The sequence below is a fragment of the Hemiscyllium ocellatum genome, chromosome 39 (genome assembly GCF_020745735.1).
Source record: "Hemiscyllium ocellatum isolate sHemOce1 chromosome 39, sHemOce1.pat.X.cur, whole genome shotgun sequence".
Taxonomy (NCBI): Eukaryota; Metazoa; Chordata; class Chondrichthyes; order Orectolobiformes; family Hemiscylliidae; genus Hemiscyllium; species Hemiscyllium ocellatum.
This window is the reverse complement of record NC_083439.1, coordinates 9,184,457-9,203,831: the sequence shown is the minus strand read 5'-3', so window position 1 is coordinate 9,203,831 and position 19,375 is coordinate 9,184,457. Positions and strand designations below refer to the sequence as shown.

The 19,375-nt window shown below is 44.7% G+C and overlaps 1 protein-coding gene across 2 annotated transcripts; it reads left to right on the top strand.

The window, feature by feature from the left end:
- Positions 1-11: 11 nt before the first annotated feature.
- On the top strand, positions 12-10,437 carry LOC132834350 (apoptosis-enhancing nuclease-like). Of its 2 annotated transcripts, none has more exons than XM_060853149.1 (4): positions 12-100; positions 2,289-3,098; positions 5,171-5,371; positions 6,912-10,437. In XM_060853149.1, exons 2-4 carry the CDS (start codon positions 2,325-2,327, stop codon positions 7,113-7,115), a joined length of 1,179 nt encoding a protein of 392 aa, XP_060709132.1. In that variant the 5' UTR covers positions 12-100; positions 2,289-2,324; the 3' UTR covers positions 7,116-10,437. The 2 variants fall into 2 exon arrangements, with proteins under 2 accessions (XP_060709132.1, XP_060709133.1); XM_060853150.1 differs by lacking the exon at positions 12-100 and adding an exon at positions 111-169.
- Positions 10,438-19,375: the final 8,938 nt, after the last annotated feature.

Below are 19,375 nucleotides of genomic sequence, written 5' to 3'. Positions count from 1 at the left end.
CTCGCGGCCCAGTACCGGCTCTCGGCGGGATCTGGGGCCTGCGACCCGCCAGCTCACGCCTCTGCCTCCTCACCCTTGGAGCCCGTGCCCCGGAGACCGGGTAAGGCCCAGGGAGGAAAGGCCGAGGCCTGGTCCCGGGAGAGAGTTAATGGGGGCGGCCTGATCAAAGGTCAGCAACAGGCGGGGGTTGGGGAGGAGTGAAGTGTTTCCTGGAGAACACAGTCTGGGAATGAGGGACAGAGCCTTCAGGAGGAGGGAGGCACGGGGGCCACATGTTGGGAAGCAGTGCCCCACCCAGGGGGTGGGAGAGGTTTGGGAATCTTCCACAAACGGCATTGGGTGCAGCATCAGGTTTTAACTTAAAATATGACATGACTTTTTTTATTCCCAGAAGGGGTTTAAGGGACATGGGCTTTAGGCAGCTCCAAGGATTCACATCACAGATTAACCAGGGTCTTATAAATGATGGAAGTGGCTCAATACCTTCCTCCTCGTCAGCGTAGAAGGAACATCGCATTTCGGAGGGTCAGCGCCGAGGGAGAGGGCACTGTCTGGGTCAGCGCCGAGGGAGAGGGCACTGTCTGGGTCAGCGCCGAGTGAGAGGGCACTGTCGGAGGGTCAGTGCCGAGGGAGCGGGCACTGTCTGGGTCAGCGCCGAGGGAGCGGGCACTGTCTGGGTCAGCGCCGAGGGAGCGGGCACTGTCTGGGACAGCGCCGAGGGAGCGGGCACTGTCTGGGTCAATGCCGAGGGAGCGGGCACTGTCTGGGTCAGTGCCGAGGGAGCGGGCACTGTCTGGGTCAGTGCCGAGGGAGCGGGCACTGTCTGGGTCAGTGCCGAGGGAGCGGGCACTGTCTGGGTCAGTGCCGAGGGAGCGGGCACTGTCTGGGTCAGTGCCGAGGGAGCGGGCACTGTCTGGGTCAGTGCCGAGGGAGCGGGCACTGTCTGGGGCAATGCCGAGGGAGCGGGCACTGTCGGAGGGTCAGTGCCGAGGGAGCGGGCACTGTCTGGGTCAGTGCCGAGGGAGCGGGCACTGTCGGAGGGTCAGTGCCGAGGGAGCGGGCACTGTCTGGGTCAGTGGCGAGGGAGCGGGCACTGTCTGGGTCAGTGGCGAGGGAGCGGGCACTGTCTGGGGCAATGCCGAGGGAGCGGGCATGTCTGGGTCAGCGCCGAGGGAGAGGGCACTGTCTGGGTCAGCGCCGAGGGAGAGGGCACTGTTGGAGGGTCAGCGCCGAGGGAGAGGGCACTGTCTGGGTCAGTGCCGAGGGAGCGGGCACTGTCGGAGGGTCAGTGCCGAGGGAGCGGGCACTGTCGGAGGGTCAGTGCCGAGGGAGCGGGCACTGTCGGAGGGTCAGTGCCGAGGGAGCGGGCACTGTCGGAGGGTCAGCGCCGAGGGAGCGGGCACTGTCGGAGGGTCAGCGCCGAGGGAGCGGGCACTGTCGGAGGGTCAGCGCCGAGGGAGCGGGCACTGTCGGAGGGTCAGCGCCGAGGGAGCGGGCACTGTCGGAGGGCCTGTGTCGGAGTGGGCGCTGTCAGATGGTCAGCGCTGAGGAAGTGTGCACTGTCAGGGTTGGTGCCGAGGGGGCGGGCACTGTCGGAGGGTCAGCGCCGAGGGAGAGGGCACTGTCGGAGGGTCAGCGCCGAGGGAGAGGGCACTGTCGGAGGGTCAGTGCGGAGGGAGCGGGCACTGTCTGGGCCAGTGCCGCAGGACCGGGCACTGTCGGAGGGCCTGTGTCGGAGTGGGCACTGTCAGGGTCAGTGCTGAGGGGGAGGGCACTGTCGGAGGGTCAGCGCCGAGGGAGCGCCGCACTGTGTTGTGAATTTCTAAAAATATAAGTGTATGAGTGCAAGCCCCTCTTGCGTAGTAATCGCTGGAAGAATGACCATTTAATGGTTTTGGCTGTCTTGTTTGAGGGAGAATAAGTTGCGTGTCTATTTCTGTTTTCTGCTCTTAAATAACGCAACATGATCTTTTCATCTGAAAAGGCAGTGGGGGAGGGAACTGAGGTATTTCTGACTACATAGCTCTCTCACTGATGTGTCAGTGTGGACTATGTGCTGAAATCCATAAATGAAGCCTGAGATTCTTGATTGATAACTATGTGAAAGTGTCAGCAATAAATTAGCGAACTCCAGATCACTACCTGGTTAGAGTGTGATGATGAAGAATATTCAGTTTACCAGTGCTGAGATACTTTAATATTCACTGACCATTTCCTTCCAAAACCAGGGGAACTTGTTATTACTAGGACTTTCCCCTTGATTGAAAGGACTTATATTGATTTTGCAGATTCCAAGAAGCCTCCATTTGGACTCTGATTAAAGGATGCCAAGTATAGCTAGCATGCGTGTAGACTCCGCCATCCCCTCTTCTGAAGGCTCAGATTGTAGGCTGCTCCCTGGGTCTTACAGGTTGACCCAGTTCAGCTGCTGCTCGCCTATGGCTCCAAGCCTCAGTAGCCAGACCAAGCGGAAGAAGAAGCTCAGCCGAAGGCATGCACGCTTCCTGGAGAGAAAAGCTTTCCTGGAGAAGAAAGGGATCCTCAAGCAAGGTCGGATGAAAAGGAAGCGGCGACCTTTGGACCAAACAAGCTGTCCGACCAGCTGTAATCCAAACCACACGCTTCAGTCTGGAGATACCAAGCAAACAAGTGGTTCTGATGTGAATGAAAATCACTACCATCTGATTGGTGCTTCCAGTCTGTGGCCTGAAGCTGAAAGGAGAGATGTTCACTCTACTTGCTCTTCAAAGTGCATGGACCCGCGCAGTAAAACGTGTCCTGTAGAAAGGACTAACATGCTAAATCCTGAGGGCCCTTATAGTTTGCCGCAAACTGCACTCCCATGCCAGACAAGCCCATCACCCATCTGCTGTAATCCTGCCAAGTATGTGGCAATCGACTGCGAGATGGTTGGAACAGGCCCCTACGGACGTGTTAATGAAATGGCCAGGTGTAGCATCGTGAACTATCAGGGCCAAGTCATCTATGACAAGTATGTGAAGCCCAAAGAACCCATCACCGATTACCGGACCCGCTGGAGTGGCATTCGAAAACACCATATGGCGAATGCAATTGAGTTTGATGTTGCTCAGAGGGAGGTGTGTATATTAAACATCTTGAATGTTGTCTTCACTTAATACCTATTATCCCTAAGTGTGGAATTAATGGGTTCATCAGTTATTACCCCTGGGCTGACATCCCTGATGTAGTGCCGAAAGAGGTCCTGCCTTTCAAATGAGACATTACACTGAGACCCTGTCTGGTTTTATGGGAAAATGGTGTGTGCAAAGGATCTCAGAACACTACTTTGCAGAAAAGGTGGTGTGTCTTGAACCATGTTTTGACCAACTTGACCACAGTGTCTTGACCAATTTTTATCCCTTGACTAGAATTATTGTGCAAGAGTATCCACTCATTGTCATGTTGTTCGAGGCTCTGACTGTAAATTGTTGGGTCTGCAGATCTGCAGTTTCCTGGGGCATGTGATCAAAGCTGAAGTAGTGAGCAGTGATCACAGAACTGCTCTTGCTCACCCTGTGTGTTTTCCCTAATGTGTTTTATGTAATCACTGTTCTGGCCACGATGAGCAAGTCCTGCAGTGGGAAGCAGACATATCCATTTCACTGATAGCTGAAAGTAAATACAGTCTCCAAAGTATTATTTCAATAATCTGTACATGCTGTATTTTTTGTGTTTATGTAATTATTGTTTTTAACTGTAGATATTGTGGGGTAGGAGGAATGAATTAAATGTTTGAAAAACATTTGAGAGTTAACATTTCCCATGGATTCTGAAAGGTGATTTTAAATTTGAATAATCTGAAAGAAGTACTGTTGGGTTCTACCTTACCTGATGCAATTGAAGTTATTGTCAAAATATGACATAAAAACAAAGAAGTTGTAAAAACTTACCAGCTCAGGCAGCATCCATGAGGAGAGAGCAAGAAACAGATTTAATGTTTCAATAAGGTAGACTGCAGAATTGACAGAGTTTGGTAACCACTTTATACTAACCAATTAAAATGCTCCATTATGACTAACCAGCAATCCTGAAGCTGCAGAGACATCGCTCCCATAAATCTTGTCTCATTAAAAATTATATTTGGTATCAGTACAACCTTAATACTGCAAGTTTAGAGAGGTTTTGCATTTGAGTCATTTTTGTGACTTCCCTCATAAGTGAGGCGGAGATTGGAGTATAACTCCAGTGAAGTATAAGGACATAATTAGGTCTGGGCCTTTTTTAGACAACACGAGGTTTCGAAGAGAGCTTCTTCAAGTAAGGCATCCTTGCAAGAGGATTCGCAGTAGGTTAAAATCTTCTAGGAGAGAGTGAGGACTGCAAATGCTGAGGATCAGAGCTGAAAATGTGTTGCTGGAAAAGCGCAGCAGATTAGGCAGCATCCAAGGAACAGGAGAATCGACGTTTCGGGCATGAGCTTGAAGAAGGGCTCATGCCTGAAATGTCAATTCTCTTGGTCCTTGGATGCTGCCTGACCTGCTGCACTTTTCCAGCAACACATTTTCAGCTCTGATCTTCAGCATTTGCAGTCCTCACTTTCTCCTAACACGAGGTTTGCCCAGGTCTGAAGATTGTGGTTGAAAGTTAGTGCCGCACAGACACGTCTGCATGGGTACAAGTTAAAAGTAAATTCATTCTCATCGATGTCGCTCAAATATTCTCCATCTCTTGCTTCTCTTGGGAAGATTGATCTGCTGTTATTTCTACAATGAAAGGACTCCTACAGTGTTACTAGATAGTGAATTCCAGGCTTTTTCACCCAGTCATAATGCTGGAATAGCTGTTTTGTGTCCAAAACACTTAGGGGACCTGCCGAGGTAGAAGTGGAGAGGTTGTTCCCCCATATGAGAGAGTACAGGACCAGAGTGTATAATCACTGAGTAAGGGCCCATCCATTTAGGACCAATCAGGAGGAAGTTCTTCCAAGGGTAGTGAATCAAGGGTTATGGGGGAAAAGGCAGGAAAGCAGAGTTGAGGATTATCAGATCTGCCACAATAGCATTGGAACAGACTTTGTTGGGTTGAGTGGCCTACTTCTGGTCCTGGGTCATGAGATCCAAATTAGGATGATGTAGATCAGGGGTGGAATGCAGGCAGGGTTAATAATTCCAAAAGTTAATTAATATGTTAAATTTTTGCTTCAATTTAGATTTTGAAGATATTGAAGGGGAAAATTGTGGTGGGCCATGCATTGCACAATGACTTTAAAGCACTGAAGTATTTTCATCCAAAATCTCTGGTAAGGGACACGAGTAAAATCCCATTGTTGAAGAGGAAAGCTGGTTTTCCTGAAAGAGAATCTGTTTCCCTGAAGAATCTGGCAAAGCTACTTTTGGGTAAAAGCATCCAGGTGAGTATGTGAACTGACTATTCTTTTACTCTGGGAGTTCAGTTGCAGAAAGTGGGAGTACAAAGTGCAGCAGAGCTGGAACACACGAAACATCCAGGTGGCTCTTTTCTACCTCGCCACTGTTTTTCTGCAATATTTCCATATCCTTTGGTGTCTTGGAAGTTTATATTGATTTGACTTGGCCGTACCCAATGCTTATAAATGAATTTCTCCACTGCCTTTGGGGTAGAAAATTCTAAAGATGCACCGTCCCCGAGTGGAGAAATTCTTCCTGCTTGTATCCTAAGTTACCTGCCTCTTCTGAAACAGCCCCTTGTTCTAGATCCCTACAGTTTGGGGAAACATCCTTCCAGCATCTACCCTGTCAAACCTTGTATGAATTTTGTATGATTTAGTTAGATCATGTCTCATTCTTCTAACCTCTAAGGAATACAGGCCCAGTCTTTCTAATCTCTCCTTGGACAATTTCAAGTGTGAACCTTGCACACTTTGTGTGATGAGCATACCCTTCCTTAATTAAGGAGACCAGAACCTCAGGTGTGGTCTTGTCAAGACTCAACAAAACATTACATTTAGGTCGTGCTTGTAAAATCTTAGTATGCTCTCCTCAGTGGGTTATTGTTGAAGTGCAACTGGGTAAATGCCATTTCCAGACAGTACTTACACCTCAACTAGAGGAGGTTTCATTCTAAGTTCTCATCTCTTTTTCTCTCGCAAACCCGTCAATAAAATTCAGTCACCTCCAACATGGATTATCTCTCTGCTACTGTACTGAAATTTTGCCTTGTTTTTGCATTCTAATCCCAGAGTGAGGCTTCAACACACATTAAGGCTCAGAGATTAGTGTTACTAATAGATCACATGGGGAACTTACTGGTTCTACATAACGTGTAACGTTCCCTCTAAGCTGCACGCGCACACAGCAGTTGCAAAATTCCACAATATCTGATTGCGGCATAGACTTGGGCTCAGGAGGTTGCTGCCATGCACAGACTTCTGAAGCCTGTACAGCCAGAAAGAAAACTAGAGGGTATGTTGATAATGTGAGTGCATTTTTGCCCTCCATTGAGAGTTCTGCTTCATTCACCCATGAATATTCCTGTTTTCATCTACACCTTGTTGACAAATAGCTGCCTCCAGGAAACAAATTTGCTGCTTCCAAGTATTTCTGCAGGATGTTTGCCTAATACTGGGCAATTTTGCAAACAGCGTTTCACTTTCTTATCAAAGTAAAACCTGTGTGTCAGGCAAGAAGGCCTCTCAGACCTGGGCGCTGGCATCTGAAGAGCGTGGGTGACTAGTGTGATCAGTATAAGATTTTATTGTGGTACTGTTGAAGTCCCTGTTGCCACTTGTCAAACCTAATGTATGTGAACTGAGCACTTGGATAAGGTAATGTATGTTGTTGGTTTTGTTTGCACTTGTGGATCTATGCGCCATCAATTGGCACTTTGGGGGCAGAGGCAGGTCTTTTAGGAGGAATGAAGTTGGGGAAATAATTTTTTCCTTAATTCGCTGTCAATTGTTCTTGTTGTGGCAGGTTGGTAACGATGGGCACTGTTCTGTGGAGGATGCCTGCGCCTCGATGGAGTTGTATCAACGAGTGGAGAGTCAGTGGGAACAAAAACTGTGCGATCAGTTGTCAGTGGCAAATGAACAAGTGGCTTCTGAAACAAACTTTGAAATCAGTCAATACATGGATGACCAATATTGGCCCACTGATCTTCACAAGGACAGTAAATGATCTGAGCATACATTCTTCAGCTTTCGCAATCACCAGCAAACATGAAGACTCTTGCAGCAGTCTAAACACTTGAGGTCATGGGTGCCATCTCTTGGTTTCATTGTTCTCAGGTCTTTGCAGCTACTAACCAATGCCACACATGGTTAGCTCTTCCCCCACCCTGGTGATCTTTGCCAATGCAGTCGATCAAATGCGGTTGCTAATGGTCACAAATGGAGATCCACTGATTCAGCCTATGTCTGGAGTTCTTTATAAGATCTTTTTGTAATGTGTGGCTCAATACAATGCAAAATGGTGTGGTTCACCACCTGAGGTGTCTGAACACAAAGGAGCATGGATGTTGCATTGTGTTTTGTTCTTCCATACCTGCGATCTATATAAAAATTCAGATGTGGAACAGTCCCAAAGCTGTAAATGACGGGGGACTATAAAATTGTTCTAAGATAACAGGATGCTGAATGTTATCCTGAAACAATTCTTGAGGCCAATAATCGGGGCTCAATTGAGGAGTCCTGCATTTTTTAGCCTCACTTTACCCCACCAATCAGGCCAATGCTGCTAATTATTTTACACTTGTCTTGTTGTTTGAATTTGTATATAAGTTTATGATTTAGAGATGCCGGTGTTGGACTGGGGTGTACAATGTTAAAAATCTCGCAACACCAAGTTATAGTCCAACAGGTTTAATTGGAAGCACACTAGCTTTTGGAGTGATGCTCCTTCATCAGGTGATAAGTCATTAGGTCTATCACCCGATGAAGGAGCGTCGCTCTGAAAGCTAGTGTGCTTCCAATTAAACCTGTTGTACTATAACCTGGTGTGTGATTTTTAACTTTTATATAAGTTTAAGCCTCATTTATTTCCCCAGAATGATACCTTATTTACCACTTTTAATGTATGTCTTCTAAACTCCTCCTTCACCAGGGCATTATTCTCCACTCTGTCTGTTTTGAAGGGAATTGCAGGTTAAATGGAGCAGAATGTTTGCCCCTCCCCTGTGACATCAGTGGGGCAGTGGTTTGTGGGTATCATTCCCCATTGATGAGCTCATATGAGAGGAGTTCTATACAAAATGTCTCCTTCGAGGCTGTCTTACCAGTATAATTCAGACCAGCAAAGCATGATGCAGAAAGCAGTAAGTGTACAGGACCAGTCACTTCAGTAAATGGTAAATTAACACACAATGGGCGAAGATCTAGTTTTGGGAGGGAGTGGAGATAGGTTTTGCCTGGTACTTTTTTTGTAATTGAACTTTAATGCCACTGTTTTGTCGATTAGTGATGGACATTTCCATCAACTAGAAACCACTTGGCTCATTATTAGCTCATCACTGGAGTTCTATAATCCCAGTTTCTCCATTTTGTTCTTTTGAACTTTTCCCTTGAATTTAATTTCCCCTCAACTGTCAACAGGTTCACAGGCATATGTATTCCACGTTCTAGTTTTGCTGTCTCATTTCTGTGGCTGCAAAGGGTGAAAACGGACACAAATAATAACACTAAGAATCTATAGAAGTATTCTACTTAAAAACTTGTAGTCTGAAAAGTTTGGTGTGAAATGTTGCAGCCTCGAGTTCCTGCTGTGTAAACATTCCTAGTTTTTGGGGTCAAACGTTGTGTGTGAAGACTCTTGCTTGGGGGGTGGTGGGGCGTAGAAATGGAAAAGAATGAAGGCCTACAGAGGCCTACTTTTGTTTCTTGTGCCATCCCATTTATTGTGACACATCTTATTGAGAAAGTCACGTGCGCTCAGAGGCAGCTTTTCAGCTGAGGCCTGATTTCCTCAGATGAATGTTAAATATCCCATTGCAGTATTTGAAGAACAATAGGTGAGGGTGGGTGGGGTTTCATCCACTACCTTGATTAAATCTTGTGGTGGGGAAGAAAAGATACTTGGAGCAGTGGGGGAATATGGGGGAGAGAGGAAACACATTTACTGGCATTTTGTCGCATAGCTTCTTCATGTGCTCAAAGTGCTTGCCGCTACACCGCCATTGGTTAATCAAAATAACTACCTGAATGTAAAGAGTTTTAAAATATTGCTGAGAGATGTGATAATGCAGAGCTTCCTTTGGGATGACTATGATGCATCAGGTAGCACTGTTAGCTTTCTGTCACGTGAATGTGGGCAAAGTCCTGTCCCAGCGATTTTTTTCACTGTTCTATGATGCTACATTCCTTTGGTGCCCTGGCTAATACTATATATGTAGTCCATAACTATCATCTACGAACAAATGATCTGGTCATTATCACATTGCTGCTGGTATTAGATTAGATTAGGTTACTTTTGGAAACTAGTTGGCACACTTTCTCCATTACAACATTTTAAAAATGCATCATTGGTTGTGAAGCATTTTGGGACCTGCTGAGTTATGAAATCCACTATTGAATTTTTGTTTTAAACATTCAACTTAATTGTAGTGTAGTCTGCTCTTTATTCTTTTCATAGGTTGTTTCTTTAGGTTGAAGACTTACAAAACCAGTTTAAAACTTACTCCAAACAATTAATATCAGCTTATCATCCAGGAGGATGAAGCTAACACCATGCCTGGCTGTAGTTGTGTGATTTGATTTCTAAGAATTTCTAGCACTCATCTACGGTGGTTTGCATGCCTTATTTTATTGGTTGCTCTGATAGCTACACAAATTCTCATGTGTTTTTTGCAGTTTACTGCATCATGGTGCAAGCTTTTGTTTTGGTGTGTTCTGTTGGTTTCATTGGTAATCTCTGTGCAGCATTGCACCAAATTCTGACATGCTAATACTAGATTAGGAAGTGCATTGGAATCAACAAACCAATGTTATCATTCCCTTTTCGTGCTTATTTGACTTCACCATGTTGATCCTGCCTGACCTGCATCCCCCAAAAAAAAAATGGTGAAGTTATCCACTATTGAATACTTCAGTGATAACTTCCCACATTTATGAAGGTGGCATTTGCGTGAGATTGCAGGACTCCAGCATCCTATACTCGATTGAGTTGGTGACTTCCAAGCTGGGATGTAAACTCAACTGGAAGTGTTCACAGTTGCCTTTCATGAATAATTGAACATAATGATAAAGCAGGCTCATCCAGAAGGAAGCAGGCACTGTTCATTATTCCATTTAACAGGGTTTTGTTTCATGTGATTAATTTATTATTCCTCATAGCAATTCATTACAACTTGATCACTCTGTGACAAGAGAATTCCTGACTTAAGTCCAAATGTTTGTGGTTCACTACTTGCAACTTGTTCACCCCGTGATTGGAAAGCTGAAACATTTGGTTTATTTTGGAAGAATCTTGTCATGTGGCTGTCGGACAATAAATTATTTTCAAACAATTGGTCATTCTCTTTCTTATCCTGTCAGATATTTGGATTTTAATTGCATATCATCTTTCTTACACCTGCCTCATCTCTGGATTTTCATTAGAACTTTGAAGACCAGGGCCATACTCGTTGGTACAGCTATGCCATATGGGAAGAAAAGTGTAAGTTGTGGGTCTTAATTTGAGGTTAATAGTAGTTCAAAACAAACCTTCCAGAAGAATAGCTAGTTTATCAAAGGAACCTCATTGTATTCACAGTGAGTGAGTTTGTCATTGAGTGACCTAGTTGTCTTTTGTCTACACCAGAGCTGACATAGGTCTTGAATATCAGTCTCTTGATTTAGAGACTATAGCAATTCCTGCTACCTTAGCTTGGGGCTAATTGGTTATGCCAAGGAGTTGGAGGCAATAAGGGAAGTGCAAGTATTAACCATGTGGAACAGGCAGTGGTAAACTGCTTGATGTCGAACTGAAGTGGGAGACTGGTGATTGAAGTATAGTCAGATTGGGTAGAACTGTGCTGTTTAATGAGTTTTGACTCTTGCACCCCCAGAATCAATGGAACTGGAGCAGGATCTCCATTCGATTTCACGACAAATCAAATCAGCCACCTCAGACAGTTATGTTGATTTTAGAAGTTAAGAATTTCTTTGCAACTGTAAGAGGTTGTTAGTTCTGCAAGTGTCAACTCCACCCATCAGAGCTCTTCGTCTTTCTCTTGGGATCTACCTGAAAAACATGTTCTCATCAGTGATAGCAATGTCAGTCATTTTGCTTAGTGGAGTTGAAACATGCCAATGCTAGAAAACACATTCCAGTTGAATATCAGATAATGTATATTCAAGCGCTGCATAGCTACGCATCACTCTTTCACAAGGCATCATGAGCAAGTCCCAAATTTATTGACCGTCCCTAATTGCCGTTGAACTGAGTGACTCGCTTGGCCTTTTTAAATAGGAACTTTAGTCAATCACATTTCTGAGTCTGGACTCTGATGTAGACCATGCTGCGTTAGAACAGCAGCTTTCCTTCTCTAAAGCAGATTAGACAACTAGAAGGCTTTTCATGGCAATCAATGATAGTTTCAGAAATAGTGACACAAAACAAATTTTTAGAATTGAAATTCCACCAGCTATCACAGTGGGATTTCAACTTGTATCCCCAGAGGATTTGCCTCAACCTCTGGATTACTAGTCCTTTGATGTTACACTAGATCTCTACCAGTAGGGGGTCAGTACCTTATTACTGCTTTTTATCACAGTGACCCAATTTCAAGCTTGAAAACTTTCACGACCCCTTGATGAGTGATGAGGGAGGGGGCAAAGACCTATTAGAACAGGCAGATGGTGAACGTTGGCCATTTTTGTCTTGAAGATCATCAAAATGTGCAGCTTGCAAACCTCACTTTGGAGAATCCTCATGTTTAGATTAGATTAGATTACTTACAGTGTGGAAACAGGCCCTTCGGCCCAACAAGTCCCCGCCGAAGTGCAACCCGCCGAAGTGCAACCCACCCAGCCCCATTCCCCTACATCTACCCCTGCCCATCACACTACGGACAATTTATCGTGGTCAATTCATCTGACCTGCACATCTTTGGACGGTGGGAGGAAACCGGAGCACCCAGAGGAAACCCACGCAGACACGGGGAGAATATGCAAACTCCACGTAGACAGTCGCCCGAGGCGGGAATTGAACCTGGGTCTCTGGCGCTGTGAGGCAGCAATGCTAACCACTGTGCCACCGTGCTGCCCTAAATGTATGCGCTTGCCAGTTAGTAACTGGATTAAAACTCCAAATTAATTTCATCATCATACATGAAAAGGAAACCTTTGAGGCAAGTGAGTTCAGATTAGACTTGATTTTAAATCTTAGAAGTGAAATTCAGCTCCAGAACATAGGAATGCAAGTAGCCATCAAACTGTTGAACCTGATCCACCACCACTTAGTAAATCACACTCGATCCTTGCATTATTTATTCATCTCCATTTCGCTTGATGATCTTATCCGATATAATTCTATTAAAAAGTCATGGAAAGGTACAGCACGGAAACAGACCCTTCGCTCCAACTGGTCCATGCCAACCAGATATCCAAACCTAATCTAGTCCCATTTGCCAGCACTTACCCATATCCCTCTAAACCTTACCTGTTCACATCCCACCCAGATGCCTTTCAAATGCTGTAACTACCAGCCTCCACCACTTCCTCTGGCAGCTCATTCCATACCCACCTTTGAAAGTATTTCCTGATTCCTAAAGGGCCTGGGTATAATTTTAAGATCCTATTACCTTGTTCAGGGTTCCCACACTAAATAAGGTACATTTCTCTTGATATACCTCCCATGCCCTCCACAATCTGTTAATCTAATTTAGATGCTTACATTGATTGCTTCACAATTCTCAATGTATTGAACTGTGCAGCCATCCCTGCCCCAACCCTCAAATGCTGATGGGTTTTTGGTAATTTCTCATGGTCTACTGGTTAGAATAGTGGATAAACAATCCAAGCATTGAATGTTCAAACCCCATTGTGATGCTAGAATTGGGTAAATTTGATAGTTTGGGGGTAACATAGAAAGAGTGATTGTGGAGGCTACTGTATTGTTCATGGTGATTGGTTGATAATTTGTATTAAACCAAAGCTCAGAAGAGGAAATCTTTATTCTGGAGGATGTCGGATCACATTCAGTATTGACCGGTACAACAAGGTACGTGGCAGTACCAGTATTCAGCGTCAGACAGGCTGCTTCACATTCGGTACTGATAGTTCCAGTCTGAATGATTCAGTCCTGTCAAAAACTGGTACCATTCCAATAAATGTCAGCCCCAGAGAGTGGTGGCTATGTGGAATGCTCTGCCCCAGAGGGCAGTGGAGGCCCAGTCTCTGGATTCATTTAAGAAAGAGTTGGATAGAGCTCTTAAGGATAGTGGAATCAAGGGTTATGGAGATAAGGCAGGAACAGGATACTGATTAAGGATGATCAGCCATGATCATATTGAATGGTGGTGCAGGCTCGAAGGGCAGAATGGCCTACTCCTGCACCTATTGTCTATTGTCATTGGCCTTGTACTTTCAATCTATTGAGTACAATTTGTACAGATAATAAATGGAGATACATTCTGACCTTTTCATATTTGCTTAGCTCAGAGTTGAAGATCCTTGTTTGGCTCCACTCTCACCATGACACCCTCACATGATCTTCTCATTCATCTCCAACTCCACCTCTCCTTGACCATCAAAACTATAATCCACACATCCACCTGCAACATGCCTAAAGGGATAGACAGGGCCAATACAGGTAAGACATTTACCCTGGTTGGGGAGTCTATCTATGGGCCACAATTTCAAAATAAGGGGAAATCACGTGGAACCAGGATGAGGAGAATTCTTTTTGTTCAGAGGATTGTGAATCTTGAATCCTCTACCCAAGAAAGCAGTGAAAGCTTTGATTAAGTTTAAAATAAGGATTAATAGATTTCTAAATACCAGTGCTTTTAAATAGATATGGAGACAGTGTGGGGAGAAAAACATTAAAGTGCAGGATGAGCCATTATGGTATTGAGTGGCTGAGCAAGATGGACAGGGAAATTACTTAACTCCTGCTTCTATGTTCTTATGAATGATAAAGTTCTAGAATGCATTGCCTGTGAGTGTGGTGGAGTAAGATTCAAATAATACATTCAAAAGGGAGTTAGACTTATCTGAAAAGGAAGAATGTAGAGGGTAACAGAGAGGAGGCAGGGGAATGGAATAAAGTGAATGCTTGTTAGAGAGCCAGTGTACACAAGATGGGCCAAATGGTCTTCTGCACCATAATGATTCTGTGATCATACCATAACCAAACCCTCTGTCTCTCCAGCCTGTTTCATTATTTTTGTTTACATTCATAGTTTGACCAGTTCTACACCTGTATAGTGTCATAATGGCAGACATTATATGTGTTATAATAAAATTGCAATTAGAAATGTTGATCATCCAAACATTGATTGCTGCAGAGTAGACAATCACGTTTATGTAGGGCGTAAATGGAGTAAATGTTTTAGATTTCTCGGAGGCTAAAATTGAAAGAATGGGTCACACATACATCAAACATTGTGAACAAAAGTGTTATTTCTTCACATAGTTTACTCTTAAATCAAGTTTGCATGTTCATAACCTCAGAAGCAACTGCCTGATCCATAGATTAGAATCAGAATTACATGTTTGACCTCCTTGCCTGCTGCAGTATGGTCAAAACTATATATTTGGTTTATCAACCTACTGCAATCTTTCTACCTTTGCATTACAGTAACTTCTGTGAGAACCATTGAGTTACTTGGACAAGAAACAATCAGCTCAGTAATACATCAAGCATGTTTCTTTAGAATGAGATGTTATACTTGAAGTGATTGTAACATGGTCAGCCAGGCGGACCTGATAGAATATGATTGCCCTGATTGCCGGATTGTTGTCAGGGCCCAGAGCCTTTGCTGTATCCAGTGCCTCCACCGTTTCGTGATTTTACATGGAGTGAGTCAAATTGGCTGAAGACTGGTATTTGTAATGCTGGGACCACTGGAGGATGCTGAGAGGATCATCCACTTGGCACTTCTGGCTGAAGATTGCTGCAAATGCTTTAGCCTTATCTTTTGCACTGGTGTGCTGGGTTCTTCCATCATTGAGGAGGGGGTATTTATGGACCATCCTCTTCCAGTGAGTTGTTTAATTGTCCACCACTATTTACTACTGGATGTGACAGGACTGCAGAGCTCAGATCTGTCTACCAGTTGCTGCTTAGTAGCCCTGTTTGGCATGCAAGTAGTCCTGTTTGGTGACTTCACCAGGTTGACACCTCATCTTCTGGTGTGCCTGGTGCTGCTTCTGGCATGGCCTCTTGCACTCTCCATTGACCAGGGTTGATCCCCTGGTTTGATGGTAATGGTTGAGTGGGGGATATGTCGGGCCAGGAGGCTACAGATTGTGTTGGAGTACAATTCTGCTGCTGTTGATGGCCCACAGCGCCTCATGAATGCCCAGTCTTGAGTTGCTAGATCTGTTTGAAGTCTGCCCAATTTAGCACGGTGATAGTGCCACACAATGGGAGGGTATTCTCAGTGTGAAGGTGGGACTTCATCTCCACAAAGACTGATCAGTGGTCGCTCTTACCAATACTGTCATGGACATTTGCATCTGCAGCTGGAGATTGGTAAGGATGAGGTCAAATATGTTTTCCCTCTTGGTTCCCTCATCACCTGCTGCATACCCAGGCTAGCAATTATGTCTTTCAGGTCCTGACCAGCTAAATCTGTAGGACTGCCACTGAGCCACTCTTGGTGGTGGACATTGAATCCCCCACCCCGAGTACATTTCATGCCTTTGCCACCCTCAGTGCTTCCTCCAAGTGTTGTCCAGCATGGAGGAGTACTGATTCATTAGGCAAGGGTGATGATCAGCAGGAGTTTCCTTACCCATGTTTAACCGATGCCACAAGACTTCATGGGGTCAAGAGTCAATGTTGAGGACTCCCAGAGCAACTCCCTCCTGAATGTATCCCACTGTGCCGCCATCTTTGCTGAGTCTGTCCTACCAGTGCGACAGGACATATCAGAGATGGTGATGGTGGTACCTGAGACATTGTCTGTAAGATATGATTCCATGACTCTGATAGTGCCAATTTTGGAACTAGCCCCTAGATGTTAGTGAGGACGACTTTGCAGGGTTGACAGTACTGTTTCGGCTGTTGTCTTTTCCAGTGCCAAGAAAAGGTCACCACAGATACAGGCCAAACTCCACTAGGGTCATGCAGGGGTGTTCAAAATGAAGATGTTGGTGAGAAGTTATGGCCAGGATTGGATGTAGGCATAGCTGCATTGCTGGGGCAGTGCCCAGAGTTCCAACAAGGACAAAGATTATCGCAGTAGTTCCTCCATATTTGTGGGAATGGCCAAGTAAACCCTGGACTCAGTTACATGTCAACTATGCAGATCCTTTCATGGGCTCAATGTTCTTGATCATTGTGGATGCCCATGCAAAGTGGCTGGATGTGCATAGAGTTCATTTACGAAACAGGGGGATGACAATAGAAAAATTGCACATGTCCTTTGCAATACACGGGCTCCTGGAAGTGTTGGTCACAGATAATGGGTCATCGTTTACCAGCAGGGGATTTGAGTATTTCTTAAAGTCAAATGGTATTCATCATATAAAGATGGCCCCATACCACCCACCATCCAATGTTCTGGAGGAAAGAACAGTCCAAACTTTGAAAGCAGGCTTAAAGAAACAGCCTACAACTTCACTAGATACCAAACTGTCCCTGTTCCTGATTAATTATATGACAATCCTTCACACAAATATAGGGACAGCTCCAGCAGTGTTGTGAATGGGGAGAAGACTCTGCACCAAGTTAAATCTTATCTTTCCAGACCTGGGGTGGGGGGAGGGTGAAACAGCATCAAGACCACCATGGCCCAACACAAGATCTGTCGAAGTAAGAGAGACAGTATACTTCAGGGGATGAGGTTTAGTGCCAAAACCAGGGCATGGTCACTGCAGGGTCAGGTACAATGTTCGGGTCGGTGAGGCGGTCCTGAACAAGCACGTGGACCACATAAAAGCTGCAAACTCACAAATGAGGTAGGATCCAAACATTACCAGGCTCGTCAGAACAGCCAAAAAGGCTCTCATTAGACAGATCTTGTGTTGGGCCATGGTGGTCTTGATGCTGTTCCACCCCCCCTCCCCCCGGTCCGAGAAGATAAGATTTAACTTGGTGCGGAGTCTTCTCCCCATTCATGCGGACTCCCCTTCCATCTGGTGTTGAAGAAAACTTGCAGTCCGAGATGGACACAACGGATGTCGCAGCCTCACGCCTTTACCACTTGAAGAAGAGGATGAATTTCTTCTGACACACTCCAGATGCAAGGGCCCGGTACACGCTGCCCGTCTCTGAGGCTGAGACAGAGGAGCTGGACCGGTGCAAAAATGCACCAGGAGAAGCTACAGGAAAAGAATAGGCCTGGGTCCCAGACTTGGAGGAGCAGGGATGTAGCGATTGTAACGAGATCAGCCAAGTGGACCTCAGAGAATATGAGTTTCCTGATTGGTTCAGTGAGGGAGCCCTGGCTGACAGATTTAAACAGGAGTGTCAGAAGTTCTGTTCATTCTGCAAGCTGACTCTGAGGAAGCCAATCCAGTGTCAAGGACTCTGCACGAGTAAGTAAAGGGTGACTTGGTGACAAAATACTGGCTCCTGTACAGTTATTTCAATACCATGTCTCCTCTGTCAGGTGAATATAAAAAATTCCAATGGTACCGTATGGTTGAGTATTGGGAGTGTTACCCTGATTCAGTTTTCTATTAAAATTTTCAGATAGTAGTTTCCTTTTCCTGTCTTACCTGTGATGGTTAATGCAAATGCCAGGGTAATTCACTTGGTTCAATACCAATGATGAATTAAAATTATCTGAAGTCATGGATATTTTTCACAAACCCCAAAGTACCATGTTTCTTAGATTTGAGAACATTTCTTTCACAGAGATACAGCTTCAAAATATATTTGCCAACGGCATGATTTATCTTCTTATGATCATACCTGTGATAGCTGTGAAGGGAATTCCTGATGAAGGGCTTTTGCCCAAAGCGCGATTCTCCTGCTCCTCGGATGCTGCCTGACTTGCTGTGCTTTTCCAGCACCACTCTAATCTGCAGCATCTGCAGTACCCACTTCTGCTAGCTGTGAAGAGAACTGTTCAGTGCCCTTGATCACTGTTGTACTCCTCCGTTTGTAACGATGAGACAAAGCTTTAACTGTCTGGTATGTTAAAACTGTAGTCATCCTACACCTCAAACCCATTGAATTATAGTCTCTACTCTGAAACTGTACAACAGGACCGAGTGACTTCTCAAACAAGGATTGGAAACAATATTTGCCCATGGGCCAATCATGGCAATGTGATCAGGGCATTCTAATATAGACAGTCCTTGTGCAGTACCACAGAAGAAAATATTTTTTCTGAAGCTTTTTGTCTTGCTTTCATCAGGATAAGAAATCACAAGAAATATCAATATAAAGGGAAACAATATTTTAAGACTACATTAGGAAGGTGTCTTGATTGATTGACAAATGAACTCTGATTGTTAAAGATGTGCCAGGGAGAATGTGCCAGCAAGGTGATGACTGAGAATTAACTACCAAAGTTTTGTTTACGTTTGTCTTGTCCAATCAGAATCAAGCTGCATGGTGATTCTACAGTTCACAAAGAAGCACCTGTAAAACAAATGTGGAAAGATTGTACAAATCGATAAGCTATTTATATATCTAGTTTTAGCCAAACTGCAACTAGCAAGGAGGGCTAACATAATAAGATGTGTAATTCAGTTCAGAATGCCAGTCTAAGGATCAGACAATTGCTTATGAGAACTATTGGACAGTCTGTGGTGACAATGAATAATGGATAAGAATGAAAGAGATTGGGAGCAGGACTTATTTGAGTAGGTTGTAGTGATTTGTTCATGTATGGAGGATGAAATGTTCAACTTCTTGAATACCAGCAGAGAGATAGCTGGGGACAGAGGAAGAGGAAGCTTATCCTATTAAGCCTGCAAGCTCTCAAGCAATGGACTTGTGACATTAAACCCAATTATGTTGTTCCTCACTATTAGCTGAGATGTGCTACCTTACGGGAACATGGGAAGTTAGGAAAATGGGGAGAGGATGAGGCCATTTAACCCATCAAGCCTTTTCTACCACTCAACTACATTTTGGCTCTGATATGTCTCAAACTCCATCTGCCCAGTTTGTTCTGTAATCCTTAAATCCTTTGCCTCACAAAAAAACACTTTTAAAATTTCCAATTGATGCCCAGATCGCAACAGCTTCATGGGACAGTGAGATCCAGTTTTCCAACAACTTTAGTGTCAAAAAGTACTTCCTGATATCACCCTTGAATGTTTCAGTTCTAAGTTTAG

Bases quoted from the DNA above. Each gene is read 5' to 3' on its own strand.
- LOC132834350 (XM_060853149.1), top strand. From the start codon at position 2,325: ATGCCAAGTATAGCTAGCATGCGTGTAGACTCCGCCATCCCCTCTTCT. The intron at 3,099-5,170 runs GTGTGTATATTA...GCTTCAATTTAG, and splicing joins TTGATGTTGCTCAGAGGGAG to ATTTTGAAGATATTGAAGGG. The intron at 5,372-6,911 runs GTGAGTATGTGA...TTGTTGTGGCAG, and splicing joins TTTTGGGTAAAAGCATCCAG to GTTGGTAACGATGGGCACTG.